Raw genomic sequence first — 19,630 nt, 5'->3', positions numbered from 1 at the left:
GAATAGATTGATTATTAAGGTATCAAGGTATCAAGGCTTGTTTCTGTGACACTCGTTAGTTAGATTGGATTTGTTCAAAAAATTAGGGTTGTATTGGTAGTCACAAAGTACTAATGCCTCCACAAACAGAAGAAGCCTGTTGAATTACAAAATCAGAAATTAAAATTTATTTTATAAAAATTGACAACAATGACATTATTAATTTTGAACATCCTGTACATTTGTACTCGCGAAGAAATTTGGCATTCTAGTCCTCATTACCAACTTATTACTTAGTTTCTGGCATTTGAAAAAATGATAAACATTAAACTGATTTACTTTTTTCAGGTTCACGTGAATTTGATGGTTTTGGAGTCACGCATGCAAGCCGAACTGATCTACGCGTTACGCACCGTCAATCGCTACATGACAATGTAATCTTGTATTTTTGTTTTTCCAATTGTCGTTTTTCTTTGTTGTTCGTTTTGATTTTTGTATGTTGCAAACTGAAATCCGCGGCCCTTGACTGACTGTAGCCCTACCCTAACACCACACAAAGACGGCTAGGGTGTAAGAGGCACCATCCCCAGGTCTCATAAAAACGCGTATATGCGAAAGCACGATTGCTTTGTATATACCGTCGTATTTGTTAAGAGATATATGTAAAATTAAGTTTATAATATATTATTATAATATGCGAAAAGGAAAAAGTTTATGATAAATCATTATTATTGGGCAGTGCAAATGTTACGCGCGCGTTTCTAAGCCATCATGTGATTTTTGTAATTTGTGTAGATATTTTTTAGAGTCGCTTTAGTTTTATAAGGCACGCGAATAATTTTTAATGCAAATAGGATCGAGTTAAAAGGGAGGAACAATGAGCCTGGCAGAATTATACGACTGAAATGGTTTGACGTGATTGGCGTTCTCTGACAAGCTCTTAGGATCGCCTCTTCAACATTGGCTCACCTCCCTGTAAGCTGCCGTTGCCATTACGTTATTATTACTGTTTTTATATATTTTTATTAATTAGAACTTTGTTAAACGGATATGGAAGAGTGAAATTTGCGGACCACCAAACCGCAAATTTAACATCACTATATATAATATAAAAGATGTGTTATGTATATCGCGACGGATGCCATTTTTTAATAGTCTGTTATGAGGTGATCTAATATGTAACTGCTCCTAGTGGCAAACAAACAAAAAATGGATGTTATATCGTATCGAGATACGCTTCATATCTGACTGTGATAGATCGGGAGCCGGCATAGTTGCATTTACGAACAAAAAGTGGCAACGCCGCTCGGCTTCCAGAAGCGTCAACCAGATTGTGGGCGAGGCCAACCACACAACCCTCTTCGCTGACATTTGAACTTTCAAACACAAACACCAATTATTGACGTTGAGGTAAAAGGTATGCCACGCCCTCCTTTATAATATATTATATTTACTACGATGAAACAACAAGTAGGCGGGGCCGGGTTTAAGGGGGCCCCGCCTTATTTTGTGATATTTAATAATTATTATCAATGTGATCATGTGTATAAGTAGAGTCTGTTTCTTTTTTCTAATGTACCAACCGGAAATACTGCAGTATGTTCCCGTTAAACAGATCGAAGGATTTAATTAAAAACGAAAAGAGAGCTATTAAGTTTTTGATGTTTTTAACCGTTTAGACTGCTAGTGAGACTGTTAACGTTGATAATAATGGACTGTATTTATTTCTTTGATTTACACTTTATTTCAACTGAAATATACGGAGCAAAGGGGAGGCTCGTGTCCACCTTATAAGACTTGTAGATGCTCTCTCGGTCCGCGGTGTTGCCACTTCTCTCGCACCTCAACATTCCGCCCGCCTTGGAAGTACTCCGGTACTTTCGAAACTATTTAACTAACAACTAATATATAAATTTACGCTTTAAGTCCAATGCTACAAGAAACTTGAACAACTTGCTTATAACTAACTTAATCTAATATTATGTACTACTGTTTCCTTAAAACTTACATTATTGTCATTTAAATAAACCTAACAGTAGCGAAAAAACAAGCCAACAGGCCTTTTACATATCCTTAATATCTTAATTATGATCGGTCTTCTGAGTCCAATCATCATTTGGCAAAACACAAAGCTTGTTTACACCTCTCGTTACGTTGTTATTTCTTACGCGCACTTTCACAACACGTACCACACCGTCCGCTCCAGGCATTAGTTCGGTTACTCGTCCTAGCGGCCAGTTGCAGGGTGGTGCATGATCCTCTTTCAAAATCACTAGCGATCCAATTTGGAGCAAATCTGAAAACTTCTGTTTCCACTTGACTCTGGTCTGTAGTTCACATAAATATTCTTTATGCCACCTAGACCAATAGTGTTGACCCATTACTTGGAGATTCTGCCAGTGTTTTAAACGGTTTTCTGGCACTTGAGTTAAATCTCTTTCTGGAAGAGCTGTTAAGGATTTGCCAATCAGGAAATGCGCAGGAGTTAAAGCTGAACAATCTTCAGGGTCAGACGTCATCGGACATAATGGACGCGAATTTAATATACCCTCGATTTGTGTCAAAATGGTCGCAAGTTCCTCGAACGTTAAAGTCTTATTACCAATTACACGTTTAATATGCGATTTTGAACTTTTAATACCGGCTTCCCAAATGCCTCCGAAGCTAGGCGATTTTGCTGGGATGAAATGCCATTGAATTAGTTCGTTTGAGAGTTGATTGGCAATAATTTCAGACTTTTGTTTTAAAAATTCATAAACAGCTTTAATTTCATTATTCGCGCCTACATAGTTGGTCCCGTTATCGGAATAAATATTTACTGGTCTACCTCGGCGACTAATAAATCGTCTAAATGCAGCCATGAAAGCCTCAGTGGTTAGTTCAGTGACGAGCTCTATATGAACTGCCTTGACGGACATACAGACAAATAAGCACATATAAGCCTTTGTAATCTTTGCTCCCCGAGTTTTTCTATCCTTGATATAGAAAGGACCTCCGTAATCAGTACCAACATTTGCAAACGGTGGTGAACTGTTTACTCGACAGGCAGGTAAATCCCCCATCAAATACTCTAACGGTTTTGGGTTCGCCTTAAAGCACACCACGCAATTGCGAACAATATTTTTGCAAACACCTCGTCCCGATATCGGCCAAAAACGCTCTCTGATTGAGCAAAGAAGCGTCTGGACACCGCAATGTAATAGTCGTTCATGTTCTTGCGTTATTATTAATTTAGTTAACCGATGTTTACTAGGGAGAATTATCGGGTGTTTTTTGTCAAACGATTGACTCGCGTTCCTTAATCTTCCTCCTACCCGAATTAAGCCATCATCAATGAATGGATATAAGGTTAACAATTTACTTTTTTTATTAATGGGTTTATTTCGAGAAAGAAGGTCGTATTCGAGTGAAAAACATTGTTTTTGAACGGCAATAATTAAACATTTTAAAGCTTTGTCAATTTCTAAAGGTAAAAGTGCTCCTAATTGTCTCTGATTTTCTTTAATATTTTTAGTAAACCTTAAAACGTACGCAAGGATTCTTACAATTTTCGGTAGAGACGAAAATCTATTTGTTAACTCTGTTATAACATCGTTTTCTTTTGTTAATAACGTGCAAGTCAGGGAATTGCACTGTTCTGGTATAATTTCTGGCAAAACTTCCGTTGGTAAATTCCATTCAGAAAAATTGAGCTTGAGCCATTTGGGTCCAAACCACCACAACTTACTCTGACTTAAATCTGTTGCTAAAGCACCTCTTGACAATAAGTCAGCGGGATTGTCGCCTGAATTCACATGTCCCCAGTCATTGGCGTTGGACAACGTTTGTATCTCACTTACCCTGTTTGCTACGAAAGTTTTCCATCTGGTTGGGGTACCTCTGATCCACGCTAGTACAATTGTTGAATCCGTCCAAAGGTACTGCTTACTGGGCTTTATTTCCAACGACTCGGCTACCTTTTTTACTAAATTACTCAACAGAACAGCTCCGCATAACTCTAGCCGTGGTATATTTATTTGTTTCAACGGAGCTACCCTAGACTTTCCACATAATAAATTTGCAACCCACTCCATCGAGGGCAACTGGCAACGAAGATACACGCAAGCTCCATAAGCTTTGTTTGACGCGTCGCAAAATCCATGTATCTCAAAAGCAACATACCCATTTATCATGGCATGTCTTGGGATCCTAATGCTACCAATATTGTCCAGATCTCGATGAAACTCACTCCAGGACTCCAGTACTTGCTGTGGTATTTGCTCATCCCAACCTACCTTGTGTTTCCATAAATCTTGAATGACTATCTTTGCCCTGATTATCAGAGGACCTAAAAGCCCTAAAGGATCAAATATCTGACAAATTATTGATAATATTGCTCTTTTACTAAGACACTCAACATTTAACATATTAGGAACATTGATTTTATAACAGATTAAATCATTGTTGGAATCCCAGTATATTCCAAGAGTTTTATTTTGTTCTCCTTGGCCAATGTGTATCATGCTGACATCTAAACTTTCATCCAGCTCAAACCTTTTCAAGATGTCATCATCATTACATAACCATTTCCGTAGCGAAAACCCGGCTGATCTGAGAACTGAAGTTACGCTTTTTTGGAGTTCTAATATTTCTTCTTGACTGTTCGATCCTGTAAGCAGATCATCCATATAAAAATCCCTTTTTATTATTTTACTAGTATATGGATGCTCGCTTTCTACTTCTTCAGCCAAGTAAAATAAACATTTTACTGCTAGATAAGGCGATGAAGCATTGCCGTAAGTCACGGTATTCAGAGCATAAATCTTAAGTTCATCGGTTTCTGAAAAACGCCAAAATATCCTTTGATATTTTCGCTCATCTGTATCCACCAGTATTTGCCGATACATTTTTGAAATGTCGGCTGTCATGACATATAAATGAGTTCGAAATCTAGTCAATATAGAAAAAATATCTTGTTGTAAGGTCGGCCCTACATACTGGACATCATTGAGGGATAATCCTGTGTCAGTTTTGCAAGAAGAATCGAAGACTACCCTGCACTTAGTAGTTAGACTAGTCGTTTTCAAGACCGCATGATGTGGTAGGAAAAAACCTTCACTACTTTCTTCATCACATTCTGACATATGTTTAAGTTCGCAATATTCTCTCATAAAATCGTTATACTCTACTCTAAGTTCTGAGTTTTTAATTAATTTTCGTTCAAGCAGCTCAAATCTTCGCTTGGCAATTTCTTGGGAACTCCCTAACATTTTTAGATTGGGCTTAAACGGTATTTTAACAACAAACCTTCCTGACTCATCTCTTTTGACAGTCTTTGTAAAATAATCTTCACAAATTTTCTCACTCTCAGATAATATTTTAGTCTTACTTAATTCTTCCAATTCCCAAAACTTAACAATAATATTATCTGTTAGTGCGTCTGAATTTATCACCAAATTGCAATAATTAACTTGTGAAATTTGTGAACTGCCAGACATTCCTACTTCTCCTGCAATCACCCAACCAAATAATGTATTTTTTAATACAGGCAAATGTTTTCCTAATGTCTCGTAGCCAGGAATTAAAATTCTCCAAACAATATCAGAACCCAACAGTAAATCTATGTCACTTACCTCGTTAAATGTAGGATCTGCCAATTTCATCCAAGTTGGAATTTTAATTATCTGTTTATTAAAACTGACAGTTGGTAATTTGCATATTATATTAGGTAAAACAAGACATTTTATTTTTTGCTGAAAATCACCATTACACGATTGAATAGTTAAACTTGCTAATTTATTTACATTTGTAACTGTTTGACCAATGCCTTTTACTATATGCTCAATTGGAGTCGATATTAATCCTAAACTGTCGCATAACCTTTCAGATAAAAAATTTGATTGTGAACCCCCGTCCAGTAAAGCGCGTGCCTTTATTATTTTACCATTATCTCCCATTAGTAAAACCATCGCAGTCGATAACAAAACTTGGGACGGTCCGCCCAATCGCGCAACGTCGCATTGCGATTCGATTATATTTCGATCGGCCCCGGTCCCAACGCGTGCAATGGCGGCGGTCGAATTCTCGGGTGATTCTATAACGTTTTCTTGAGCGCCAGCGGTTGGCACATTTGGTTGATTGTTAGGAATTTCTCGGTCAAAATGTAAAACTGTGTTGTGTGCCTTATGACATTTGAAACATTTTCTCATTTTGCATTTCCAAAATGGATGTGTGTCTCTAAGGCAAATAGAGCACAATTTTAATCTCTTTACTTCGGAAATGCGCCCAGCTACCGACAAACCCAAAAATTTACTGCAATTAAATACACTATGTTCTTCATGACAGAAGTAACATTTCATTTTTTCAATAGCCGAAAACCCGTAGCCTCGAGTTTTCTTGCTAACTTGACTTTCACCTGAGGGTTTATTAAGTTTGCAGCTTTCCAACTTTTCCAGAATATCGCATTTTTGTTTTAAAAATGTATTTATATCATTCATCGTTGGTAAGTCGCCTGTAATTTTAAAACTTTCCCAATCGCGTCTAGTAACTGCATCAAATTTATTACACATAATGTATATAATTAAACGATCCCAAGATTCAGTTTCTTCTCCTAATGCTTTAAGAGCCCGCAAATGTTTTGTGTATGTGTCAAATAAATTTCTTAACTCAACGTGTGACTCTTTAACAATCTTAGGATGTTCAAAAATATCTCGAATGTGACTGTGAATAATCATATTTTTGTTTTCAAAACGATCTGACAAACTTTGCCAGGCAACAGCATAATTATCAGAGGATACTTGCAACGACTTAATACTTTGAGCAGCCTCCTTCACTAAAGAAGCTCTAAGGTAATAAAACTTCTGTATATTTGTGAGTGTTTCATTATCATGAACCAGTGCTGTAAAAATGTCCTTAAACTCTAACCAATGATTGTAATCACCATCAAAGGTTGGTATTGATATTGGAGGTAATTTTACCATAGAGCGAACCTGATCGTTAGACGTTGAACCAACCACTGATTCAGCATGAACCGCACTCAACCGATCCACTGCAATTAAACTCTCAAAGCGAACCTTTAAAATAGCCTTAACCTCGCCAATCAACTCAAAATATATATTTTCAAACAAAGTTCTTTCATTTTCGCCTGCGTCGGAATCATCTAGCAACTCTATATCTGACTGTAGTGTTTCAAACTCTTCGAAAAGAGGTTCTGTTTTTTCCAACCTAACTTGTAACTGATTGTATACACTATCAGGAACATTAATTTTTCCTATAACATTTTCCTGTAAATAAGTTCTCAAACGAGTTAGCTTGGATTTTACAGCACCCCTTTTGGCTTTCAATTCCGTAATGTTAGCCATTTATGACACAGTCGAAGGTATATTTTACAAAATAATAAATAAACTCTACTTGCCGTCTGACCCGTGGCGCAAATTTCTTGAAATTGCGTTTTCCTTCAAGTGGCGTCAAGTGCACGACTGCACCGCGTTAATAACTTCGTCGATGTGGCCTTTAGTTTCACTAATATGGGCACTGTTTTTGGTTTATTCTTCTCCAAACTTCACCAAAATCCGGTCGATGGACCAATGTTAACGTTGATAATAATGGACTGTATTTATTTCTTTGATTTACACTTTATTTCAACTGAAATATACGGAGCAAAGGGGAGGCTCGTGTCCACCTTATAAGACTTGTAGATGCTCTCTCGGTCCGCGGTGTTGCCACTTCTCTCGCACCTCAACAGAGACGTTAATTTAACGATAATACATACAAACACGCTAAGTGGAAAAAAGTGTGAAAATAAATCTAGTTTTCTGAAATTTATCTAGTTGTTTTCTTTTAATTTCCTTTACGTGATAAAGTAGGGAAAGATTGAATCCTCTACCAAGAGTATAGATAGAAGTAGCAAGAGGTAAATTTTGTTTTCTTGTCAATTAGCGAATGATAGAAGCACTTAAAATTTACCTCCTCGAGTCTCGAGGTAATATGCACGATTTTGTGTAAAAATTAGATTTTCTATCAGGACCACAGAAGTAGCAGGAAGTAAAATTTTTTAAAACTACATTTTGACTTCTGAACGAACCTCCTAACTGGCATAGAAACTGAGTTGGGAGCTGTCAAACTACGTCATTTTTAATTAAACTTATTTCCCGGTCGATATCTATGTTATTGTAATCTTTTAATGAATGGTATTCGGTAAAAGAAAGTCAAAATTATGGGTTATATTTTGACGTTTAAACAAAATTTCTAGCTGTCATAATAATCAAGTTAGCACGTGTCAAATAAGGACGCCTGTCATCTTTAAAGAAACAGAAGAAGAGTGACACTTTGAGAGGATTTTCTGTAATTTCGATAAGGTCATTCTAGTCAATTGTCAACGCCAAAACAATAAAAAAAACAGTAAAATAACTTGAAAACTACAGTAAAACAAAATAAAGCGTAAATTTTTTTTACTCTGAATCGGCCTTAAGTCAGAACGATGAAAAACAGTCAAATATCATGAAAACTAACTTAAACGGCCCTCAGACGACTAGTATTACTGTCAGTGTTTCATCAGTTTATCGAAATCATCCTCAAACGATCAGTTTTATTGATAGTATTTCGAAATAGTGTCTGTAGATATACTGACATCGATACACGATCTGTAGTAATACTGAGGGCCGCTTTACCGGACTATTTTTATCAAACATTACTAATTAGTTATAATATATGGGTATATATTTTTTTGGATGGATTATTGTCCATTGTTACCAATCACAATAAACAGCTCCCTCTAGGCCTTGCTCCAGAACCATTGACTAGACTTCTAAATTAAGTGAGCCGATATTACAGATTTCTACAAGTGCACGAAACACTGACAGGGGCACGCTTGGTGTTGCTTGGCCGTAGATGGTAGCACCATACTAAATGCACTTTTGTGCATCTGTTCTGAGTTCTGATTCTTGTGTGATATAAAACTATTAACCTGATCTTCAATGTTAATTGAGCGCCCAGACGCTTACACAGCACATTTCAGGTTTATCGCTTTGCCTTAGGGGTCGACCGGGACCGGGAAGCGGAATTTACCAGTCAATCGACCATTAGAAGGCTAAGTAAGCAATTAAAAGTGCATACCGTAGTCATTGCCCAGGCAAATGACATTTTCAAAGGTGATTTACGAGCGGCTGTTTAGAATGCTTAGGTCGTTTGGCCGGCGCCGAGCAGTCGCGAGCCTATCGGAAACAATACCGTCGTCTCTGTATGGGTTTTCCTTCACCTTTTGTCTGCGCGATTTGAATACCTTTGCAGTCACACATAATAAGCCGAAGAAAACAGGAAACTCGACCTGTTATCTCGTTTATAGCGCCCATGTGGCCCGAAATCTAACTAACAGTCAAGAAAGACAAAACGGTCAAGAAAGGCCGCGGAATGTTGGAAATCGTATAATCTTAACTCTCAGGTGTCCGATGTTTTGTTGTGAAAATCATGCAGGTGTGGAGCGTCTCTCTTTCAGATACGATTTTGTTGCGGGCCAACACAGCGTGCACGACCCAACGGCTTCAACAAACCCGCAATCAAAATATGCACCCCCACATTACACTGAAAGCTTTACGAGATTCCAATCCCCCCACAAAACTTAATAAACTAAAAGCACTAGTCTTAGACGAATCGTATAAGACCACTCCTCTAAGCATGGATACTTTTATATAAGCGCCCGTCTGAAGGTTCTGGACTTGCCTTTCACTCCCTCTTAAGACCCCTCAATATAAAACGGCATTTGATTAGGACCGAGCAATTTCGTTCTACCAGCGCTTTGATTTGCCTAATGGAAATTCATTGCAAGGGACTGTACTACACGACAATGAAGGGAGGGCTAAACCAACTGCTGATATTAAGAGTTCGGGCAATCATTCGACGTTAATGTCCTAAGTGAAAAAGTAAGTTATGTGACAGTTGTGTCTGAGTTATAAATTTCAAGCAAAAAAAAACTGCGTACCTGTCATTTTTGCAACTAATTATCGAGGGTAGAAGAGGACTAAGACGATGCCATGGCTAAGGAACGTGAAGCAGTGGACTGGCATACGTGACATTCAGACGTTAATTCACACCTCCACAGATCGACAAAGTAAACATCCATTAATGGATAGGCCGAGAAAGAAGAAGAACCAAAATATTTTGTTGGTATCAGAAAGACAAGTGTCAATGGTCTTTAGCTTCCTGAACAAATCGTGTACTAAAATTTTTGTTCATATCCCACTAAGTGCATTTATGAAATACTTAGTCATGATCACTTTCAATGCAAGTTTTTTTACTGACTGCTAATGATTAATGCCTTATGCAAATTTTATAATATCCCCACAGCAGTCCATCATTAGAAACGTCAACTTTCTCAAAATTCCGCAACTCGTCTATCATAAACCATACTGAGGATGAGAAAAAGTACCATATGGAACCGTACAAATAGAAAAAATAGTCTGTGCAAGTGGTACCGGCCCGGAACGCACACTACCATAAAGCCGCATAGTACGGAGTCATCTCGGTGCACACGTGTTTCATCCTACCCCGGTTGCTTCTTCAAAGAAATTCCTTTTTTCTCTTCTTCTTTATATAAAGATGGTTCCAATAAACCAACTGTCGCGAAAACAACGTGCCGATAGGTCGTTATTTGACTTGCGAGTCGGTACCCGATCGGGTGTATGCACATGTGCGTTTTTTAGCCCAGCTTTGTCCGACAATAATGCCTGGATCATGTTCTGACATGTTGAAACTAGTTCTGACAAACGTAAATATCACCTTCAAACCAAATCTGATCTTTCTAAAAGTTAACATTCAGATAAATCTTCTTTTAAAAACAAATATGCTCTAATTAATTATTACTCTTGATTACCTGCACAATCTTCTGCCCATTCATTAGATGCTTCTTATCTCATTAAATACGAGTTCTTTGAAATTACAAAAATGATTAATAAAGTTCTGATTCGGATTCATAACAAGTATGTTACGGTTCAAGTACTTGATATTGGCATAAATAATTATTTTGGCTTCACACTTAATTTAAATTAGTTTATTTCTGTAAGTTTTAGGTTGGTGTGGTGTGGATGGTGACAGAGGTACTGCGACCTGATTAGTACCCCATCTTCTTCTGCTATCTCAAGGTTTCCTTGTTCATAGCAGCCCCTCAAGATTTAGTTCCTTTAGGAATTTCAGGATCTTGAGTGGCGTTGACTTGACTTCTGTGGCGTACAGCATAACACTCCAGCAAGATGTGGTGGGATGTTTCTGGTTCTTCTCTGCAAAACCTGCAGGTACTGTCCTCTTCTAGGCCTAGCTTCCTTAGGTGTTCTCTGAGTCGACAATCAACCCGTTAGAAACCCCGTTAATCCCTCGAGACTAATTTTGCTGAGGTTAATCAGTGTTTTCGATCTTGCTCGGTTAAAATTGCCGAGGAGATCTTTGGCCTGCAAAAGTCTTTGCCAGTGCGTTGCTCTCAGTTCTTCTTCAGCTTTATTAAGTTCTTCCTGGACATATGCTTTCCCAAGGCAGAATGGTTCTGGCCCGATCAGTGGCGCTGATGCCCCTTTTCGTGCCAGAGTATCTGCTTGTTCGGTCTAGCTGTCAACTTAAGCTGGTTTTGAATTAATTTTTTTATTCTGTTTCCTGTTTTTTGCTATTTTGTGGATGAAAACGTACTCTGGAAGATATGGTTAGTTTCGATAGTCCCCACCGCGTTTTCAGTTGTACCCTCGCTATTTAAACACGGGGAAGCCATTTTCACTCTCTCTTAACCGCCGAATCCAGCTGCAGATCCAAGCTTAACTTAAACCACTCTTCGTTTGTCTCATTAAGTGTTGAAGTGTAGCAGTAGTAGTATGGCGGAATTTTTAGTGCTTTCTTTGCAAATGAGGAAAGTTTCCTTTTCTTTTGGGGTAAACTGTTAAAATCTTATGAAAATGTGCTCATTCAGATTGTAGCCGGCTGAGCAATTGGTGATCGAAGAGAGACCTACCCTACACGACCATCTAAAGTTGGTAATTACTTCATTTGAGCGGGGGTCAATTTGTTTTCTGAGGGAGGAAAGGGTTGAAACATCTGAGCTCCATATTTCTAGGACAGGACTAAAACAACTACAGATGTTACAAGATAAAAAAAACATAGGAATGAAGACACTTCCCAGATGAGAGATAGTTATCCTAGTAACTATACCATCTCCATCAGATAACTAAATCTTTTAATCGGATGACATCTTTAGCCTGATCAAAACTTTTTCCCAAATATTTTAATTCAGTTAATAACGAGACATTATGTTTAACAAGAATATCACATTTACTAAGCACAATGACTTTGATATCTTTGGAAACGCCATAAATCATTAGAAGCTCAATATGAACAAGCCAACCTATGTCACTTTAACTACGATACGGGCATCTGAAACTTACTTCTTTAAGCAATTCCAATTAAAGATACGGGATGCTGATTGGATAAATGACTTTTCTACCATCAGCAACAAGGGTTTTTATCCAGTTCATATTAAAACAATTCTCACTGCTTGGATGCTCTTCTCTAACACAACAAAACTCTTCGTCTTGTTGAGTTCTTAGATCATAGTAGCAAGTGTAAGGCAGAATGCTTGCAAGTATGAATGGCAATGAAATTTGTGGTAACTGGTGCAATTAAAAAAAAAAAAATGTTGCAGACCAGTCGGTAAGCGCACAAGAAGTTGACATTGCAACTTCAAAACGCAGAAGACCGCGAGTATACTTGGTGACCGAACACCTGACGATGGAAACTTATTCACCGGACGAGTACGTAGAAGGAGATAATAAAAACGTGAGAAAATGCGTCGACGGACCCAAATATTTTCGACAAAAAAAGGAATCCGAATGAAATACAGAGGATTCCGAGAAGAGAGCCACAGGTACCTGTCTGCCGTAATGCAGTCGCATACGTTGTCCATAAAAGGTATACCGTCCGGTACAATACGTTTTTTCTCGTTTCCTTAGGAAAAAGAACCGAAAACTCTCCCATTAAAAAAATCGTTTCTCGCGGCGTTTTTTTACGCTAAAACCGCCATATTTTCTTCGTAGAAGTGGCGCCACTTTTGTTGCTATAACGCGAAGGTCGCCGATTTTTTTACTACACGTTTGTAATTAATTAACCGGTACTACCTTTGAGCTTGGTATGATATTTACAGCTTCACCTATGGTTATTAGTCGGTGGCTTTTTTCCCGTTCGACGTTGTCTGCGGCTGTTGTTATTGTTGCTATTTCCTGGTCGCCGCGGGAGAATAATTAGGATTTAACGCAACCAGCCAGTAGTACCGGTTTTATGCGTATACCAGTTACCCACAGATGTGTGATTCGCTATACGATATAGACTTTGACATTGACACTCAGTTGTCTGTCACAATGAGGGGAAACATTCATATAATTAATCCCAATTTGTAGTAACTAAAATCAACTAAACATACACTAAAGGAACAACTAACACCAAACCTGAACAGCAATAATGGAAATATAGATAAAATAAACAATACCCTAACAAAAACCATGATTAAAGTTGGAAAATAACTCACACAGAAGAAAAGAAAGAATGAGAGTGACATCACAGATGAGACCAAGAAACTCATGGAGGAAAGACAGAACCTGAACAAAGAAGGGAAAAGAAAGTCGATAGAATACGTAGAAGTGAATAAGACTATCAGGAAAATGATAAAAGAAAACCAAAAAGCAGAAGATACTCTCCTAAATAAAATACTAAGAGGCAAAAGAATAAGATGATAGAACAGAGAAAAAGACGACCAATGGAACAAATGCATTCGAAACTGGAGACCATGGGAAAATAAAAGAAGCAGAGTAAGACCCCTGATGAGGTGGGCGGATGACTTGAGAAAACACATTGGAAGTAGATGGGTAAACCATGCGGCAGACGGGGAAGAGTGGAAAAGACTGGAGGAGGCTTATGTCCAAAGATGAGTTGTTTCCTTATCCCTTCCTTGTATCTACCACCATGCTTAGAAAAAGAAACTCACTTTTCCTACAATCCCTAATTTCAAATAATAGACTTATTAAGTTACGAGCTTACTAAGATTTTTGGGTATTCACTGACTACTCAATCGAACTACTCCATTTAACCTGCAATTCATGTACACAAAAGACTGTGCAGTGGGAGTCAACACTTTAATAAAGCATGATTGAATCAAGTCTGTTATCTTATTCTGCTTCTATTCCCCCACAGGTTATTATTATGTTAAAATTAGTTTGTTGAATCATAGGTAGACTCATTTAGCGCACTTATTCAACCTGGAATCCGCATTTCTGAACTATGAGTACCTTGTGGTTGTCATAAGACATTAAAGATGGTTCTGACTAATCGTTCACTGTTATAACAGTCTTCATCGGTCGAATTCAACCTGTTCCCCCTCGCGTATCCTCCAGGAATCGTCTTTAGCTCGACATGTGGTTGATCGTAAACGAAGAAATCTGCAGGTGTTAGTTGACCGCTTGGAGGCAATTTAACCGGTAGCGTCGGACAAACACCAATGGCCAATTCCTCGATCTTAATAACCGAGGAGGAAATCCTTATTAGTAGCAATGTAATGCGGTAATTGGCGGCGGAGCAAGTGGGCAGCTCGGGGAGGCAATTGCCCGCTCTAACGAACAATTATAATGATGGATCCCGTCGCGCCTGGTTCGTCCTAAAAACGACCAAGACGCCACCAACATTTACATAAAACTCCTGTTAGTAATGTTCCAAAAAAGGAGATAAATCCCATTCTAAGCGAGCGCGCAACGCAACAGGTAAAATTACATTCGTTTCAGCCGCATTCCACGACACTCTGTCGCCATCGTTCCCTCTTTGTCGCCTGCACGCCTACGCCGTTATGCCGTCTTTGTCGTGCGTTGCAGGTGGATGGATTTTCAAATGGGTGGTACCGAACCGATTGACGATGCTACCGTGACCGATGTACCGGGTGCGGTCAAAAAATTCTGGGGGGTGAAAACTAAGTTATTTATGGCCCAAATGCTGACAATTCATCTTTGGCGCACAAGTTCCTCATTTCACTGTCCTCAATCTGCAAACCTATGTGGCATGTTTTTATTAGTATTTTTCTACAAACTGTATTACTGTACGACTTAAAAGGTAATTGAATAAATTATGAAGTGATAGTGGTTTTTCTTAATTTCTGCATGAATTTCAGTTTCAATGGTCTAACTATTCATATAAATTACAAACTGTTTCACAAACTGCAGCATAAGAAATCGAATTTGGTAAAACATATTTGACTTGCTGATCTTTTTGTTGAGAACGGTAAATCTATTGTCTTTTAAAGGGTTCGTCTTCTGTAAAAGAAGCTTTGCCAGTACACAGATGGGTTCAGTTTAACAAAGGCTGAAGGACTAGACTAGCAAAACCACGAAAGACTGTTGCAGCCTTGTTGACGTGTTTCAAACCAGCTATCAAAGGATTTCACAACTGTGGCTATTATAGCTTTTGTGTGATATTGTCTAGTAAGAAATAAATAGATAATGAGAAATTCCACAAAAGAATGACTGGAAGACAGAAATGTATGAACAATTGAGTGCGGAAAAGAAGCAAAAAAAAAAGTGGTTTGAAGCTACCTAATATTGAGGATGAACCAAAGGATGTGTGTTGTAAACAAGTTGATAAAAATGGCTATAGAAAGAATTACTTTTGATACTTTGTAGTATTACATAAAGGAAAGAAATAAATTAACAAAACTAAAACGTTTGCCATCAGACAATCTTCAAAAACATCAAATTAAATATCAAGAAGAATTAAAGAAGACGATACAGATGAGCTAGAGTGCAAAATTCAAAATTATAGGTTGATGTCCAGGAGTATAAGGAGGAGGAGATAGAGAGAGAGTATTACTTTCATCCAAAATGTCAAATCCAATAGTACTTTAATCACAAACTTGGAGGAGCCAAGAATAAAGAAACTATTCGTCTTCCCTCCAAAGTTATTATAAAAACATAATCTCAAAAACTGTTTTTTTTTACATTCTGTACTAATATGAACCCAAAAATAGTATGGCCAATGCAGTCTGTCGAAATATACAAACGACTCTCATCACCTACAGAAAAGTGCCAAAATGGTAACAAAAAACCCACATAATTGGAAATCAGCTTAATACAACAATAACTTTCACCTTCACTTCATCTCATTCGTTGAAATATGCACGGATATATGGTGAGATCTTGAGATTAGTCAAAAATGGCGAGGCTAACGGCATGTTGTGACCCAGCACTGATCATCTACATTATGACTGCGAAATTAACCCACAATAACAGACATCTGTATACACAAACCTACACATTTACTTAAAAGAATAAGCAGCCAACACGTATGTCGCAATAACGGTTTTGTTCGAATTTTGATTCCTCTTGGGATGTCTCGAAAAAGGAGTTACTCTGGTACATGTGAGGCAAAGGGATTAAACTAGTTTCTATCAAAGTAAAGCTGTAGGAACGCAGATTTTATTACCATTTTTTGAATCTTTCGTAATTTATTTCGTTGGGTAACTAGTTTCATGATCATCTTCATCCACACAAATATCCGAATTCTCATCAGTCTCATTCTCATCCTCTTGCAAATTTAAAACTTCCTATAGTTTCTCCAGTTTTAAATTGCAACTAATAAACAGTAGCTTTGCAGCTCTGTCATTAGTAAGCCTATTTCGCTTTTTGTTGTGAATATTTCCGAAGGCAGAAAATGACCTTTTGGTGACACATGTTGTATCCGGACAGTCTAATATTTCTGTAGCTATTTTGGTTAAAAACGTGGTCGCACACAGCGACTGTCGCCAAATGGCAGGACTTAAATGACCAAAATCAAGCGCATTTCACCAAAAATCTTTGGAGAAAAATTCCTCTTTTGCTTTTTTTGTTTCGAAGGAACCACCGAATCTGGTATAATGAATGATGGAATAAATGGTCATTGTAAGTTACCGGTAAAAAACGGTAATTAATTTGGTAAATTACGACTAACAGTACACACTGGCTGCGAATTACACAAATGCTGCACTTGTGGCACAAGGGCAGAAAATTGACTGATGGGTTTTTTGAGAAGATGTCCGTTAATTTGGATTTGACATTATTTATGTTTATAGATTTTCTAATTGGGGGCCTAACAAAAGTAAATGTTTGAACTACAACACATAATTTCAAACGCTCCTCGTATCATCAGTTTTACGATTCCCCTGTAAAACACCTGATTTTCGCCTGAATAATCGCAATTTTATGGGAATGTTTACCCTTAAACGTAACTCTGGCCGTTTTGCACCGATGGTGAGCAAGACGTTTGGGAGCCAAATTCCCGGGTTCGACGGCGAAACGAATTTAAACCGAGGCCAGAACATCAATCAGCATTACCGTAGACAATCCCAAAACTTTATTATGATTGGCAAAGGTCGCGAATTTGGCCGCGGGCCTTGCAGGTGTGCGTCAGACTGAGGGGCGCCGACCGATCGCCCGGATCTGGAGCCTCTCGATCGTGGTCCACCTGCAACTGATCGGCGTTGCCGTTGTCTCTCTTCAGCATCATCTTATCGAGTCTATATCTCTCTTTCACTCTGGTTTTTCAGTGGAATCTGTGGTTGGTAACCAGTTGGATCCTCAATAAAATGGGTGACCAATTAGTGATGCTCGAACAGCATTGTGACTGGGGTTACTAGAAGAGAAAACGTGGCAACAGAGTAAATGAAATGATAAATCGATCTGACTTTCCAGCAACAGTGATTTCTGATCTCGTTGTGCAATTAGCGGCTCCGCCGGCACTCCCACACCGAAGAAGCCGTGCGGGCTTTCTATTCCTCTCCTTTTTTTTTCAACCACATTCTAATCTAGAACTTTTTCTCAAACCGAAGACGTTCACCTTCTCGCTTATCGGCAACCAAGAAACGTTCAAGGTGGTACTCGGTACCACGACGTCACAAAGCTCTCAGCAACTGAAATTGACGGAGATGACCGGCCAAACAATGTAGTAGGTATACGATATTTATTTATGGGTTCGAAACGCAATAGTCAGCGTCTCTCGGGGCCGTTACCGTGGGTGGTTCACACGTGAGAACCCAACGGCACCGGTACCGCCGAGCGCACCTGAGTATGCCGACACCGCGGCGCCGAAACTGGCCTCAGGGCCTGCCCGATTTGCGGCCCTGGTACCTTTTGTGATTAATTGGACAATTTGTAAATCTCGACCGAAACTGTTTTAACTTTCGGGGTAACCTTGCCATATTTTTTAAATCTGAATGTCAAGTTGAACTACAAAGCAAACCTGATGAAAAATGAGTATAAACGTGTTTCAACACATTAAAGAATTTGATTAGTAAATATCAGGATGAAGAAGAAAGGACGAAGAAGATTACTAATTATTCATTAAAACTCCAAAATGACTATGATACGTTAAATTACTAATTATTAGTATTTCAAAGACACAAGCGAGCACTTTTTCAAAATTCAAGTGTGTTCTTAACAAACAAGTGGTTCTTGATTTTTGAATTATACAAGATTATTTCCAATTACGTGTGTAATTTGATGACATTGGCATTAAGATTTGTCAGCACTGACAAAATATAAGATCATCAAATTCATTCTGTAAGTAATGTCAGAATGACTCTTCCAACAAAACTGGTCTACGAATAGTTAGTTTTGAAAACAACATTCAGGATGGACAAAATGAAATGAATTTCTTAAAAAGTTTCAAATGAAAAGTGATAGTTTTGAATGTACAGGGTGTATTCAGGGAGTGTCAATGTGTCATGTTAGTTGTTTCCATGACATGCCCTGTTAGAACGGTGGAAATAATTTAACGTGAGTCGTTATTATCCATACATGTTTACACTGTGCAAAACAACTTTAAATTAGATTTCCACAAAAACAGCAGATTATTTAACCTTTTTTAAGAAAATGTGGGAGTTTTTTGTTTGAAACCATACACTTAACATTAAGCAAGAAATGACAACTTTTAACTAGAACACCCTGTAATGTTATAGAATGTTTATTAAAGTATATGTATGCCACTGCATCTTAACGACTTGCAAAATTAGTTATGACTGATGCTTTCTGTCTTTTAAATCAAAGTTTACTAGAACCCACCAAAAGTCTACCCCTAAAGCTAGAGAATCTTGAAAGTCAACTTCAGAACCTTTAAAATTCTCTTTTTAAAACCTAAATACCATTATAAGATTACAATAGCCAATGCATCTGGAAATTTCAAAGACATCATAAGAAAGTTTCTATATTTTGTGACTTAGAACCATCTTCAGGTTCTATTTAATTTACAGGAATATTTGTTTTGTTCAATTAACAACTTAGAAAATTGCTACGTAGGGTATATGTTCCTTCTGGAGAAAGGGCTAGAGTAGAGTAAGAATATCATTATTATTATGTCTCTAATTTCAATTATAACTAAATACTGCAGGATATTTCAGACACCGTGTATAGTGGCACTTTTACTAGAGAAATTGGTAATTAATAAATTAGTAACTAGAAAGAAACCACCATAAATCCCTGATTCTTAAAGAAAGTTTTTAAAATAAACGTACGTAAACGTATAGACTACGAATAATTTTTTCCAAAATATGTATTCTACCATATTTAAACAAGGCGACAAAATTAGATAACAATGAAAATTGTACTGGCGTAGAAACTCTTTTGAATTGAACTTTCAT

The 19,630-nt window shown here is 37.9% G+C and overlaps 2 protein-coding genes and 1 long non-coding RNA gene across 4 annotated transcripts in view; 2 read left to right on the top strand and 1 right to left on the bottom strand.

Annotated features, from left to right (window-relative positions):
* Sesn (Sestrin) overlaps positions 1 to 7,782 on the top strand; it is a 46,246-nt gene extending 38,464 nt beyond the window's left edge. For both annotated transcript variants that reach the window (XM_081983607.1, XM_081983606.1), the window contains exon 10: positions 328 to 7,782. In XM_081983607.1, the coding sequence (XP_081839733.1) occupies positions 328 to 417 (90 nt within the window). In that variant the 3' untranslated portion in view covers positions 418 to 7,782. The remainder of the gene's footprint in view (positions 1 to 327) is intronic.
* On the bottom strand, positions 2,061 to 5,228 carry LOC145731919 (uncharacterized). Its single transcript, XM_081983909.1, has one exon. It carries the CDS (start codon positions 5,226 to 5,228, stop codon positions 2,061 to 2,063), a length of 3,168 nt encoding a protein of 1,055 aa, XP_081840035.1.
* A 3,893-nt stretch (positions 7,783 to 11,675) lies between the features above and the next one.
* On the top strand, positions 11,676 to 15,104 carry LOC145732268 (uncharacterized). The gene is made up of 2 exons (XR_014178984.1): positions 11,676 to 14,675; positions 14,757 to 15,104. It is a non-coding gene; the product is annotated as an uncharacterized LOC145732268 (long non-coding RNA).
* Positions 15,105 to 19,630: the final 4,526 nt, after the last annotated feature.

This window comes from Ips typographus, linkage group LG7 (assembly GCF_016097725.1).
Source record: "Ips typographus isolate SLU linkage group LG7, UJ_Ityp_2.0, whole genome shotgun sequence".
Classification (NCBI taxonomy): Eukaryota; Metazoa; Arthropoda; class Insecta; order Coleoptera; family Curculionidae; genus Ips; species Ips typographus.
This window is presented reverse-complemented; position numbering and strand designations above follow the sequence as displayed.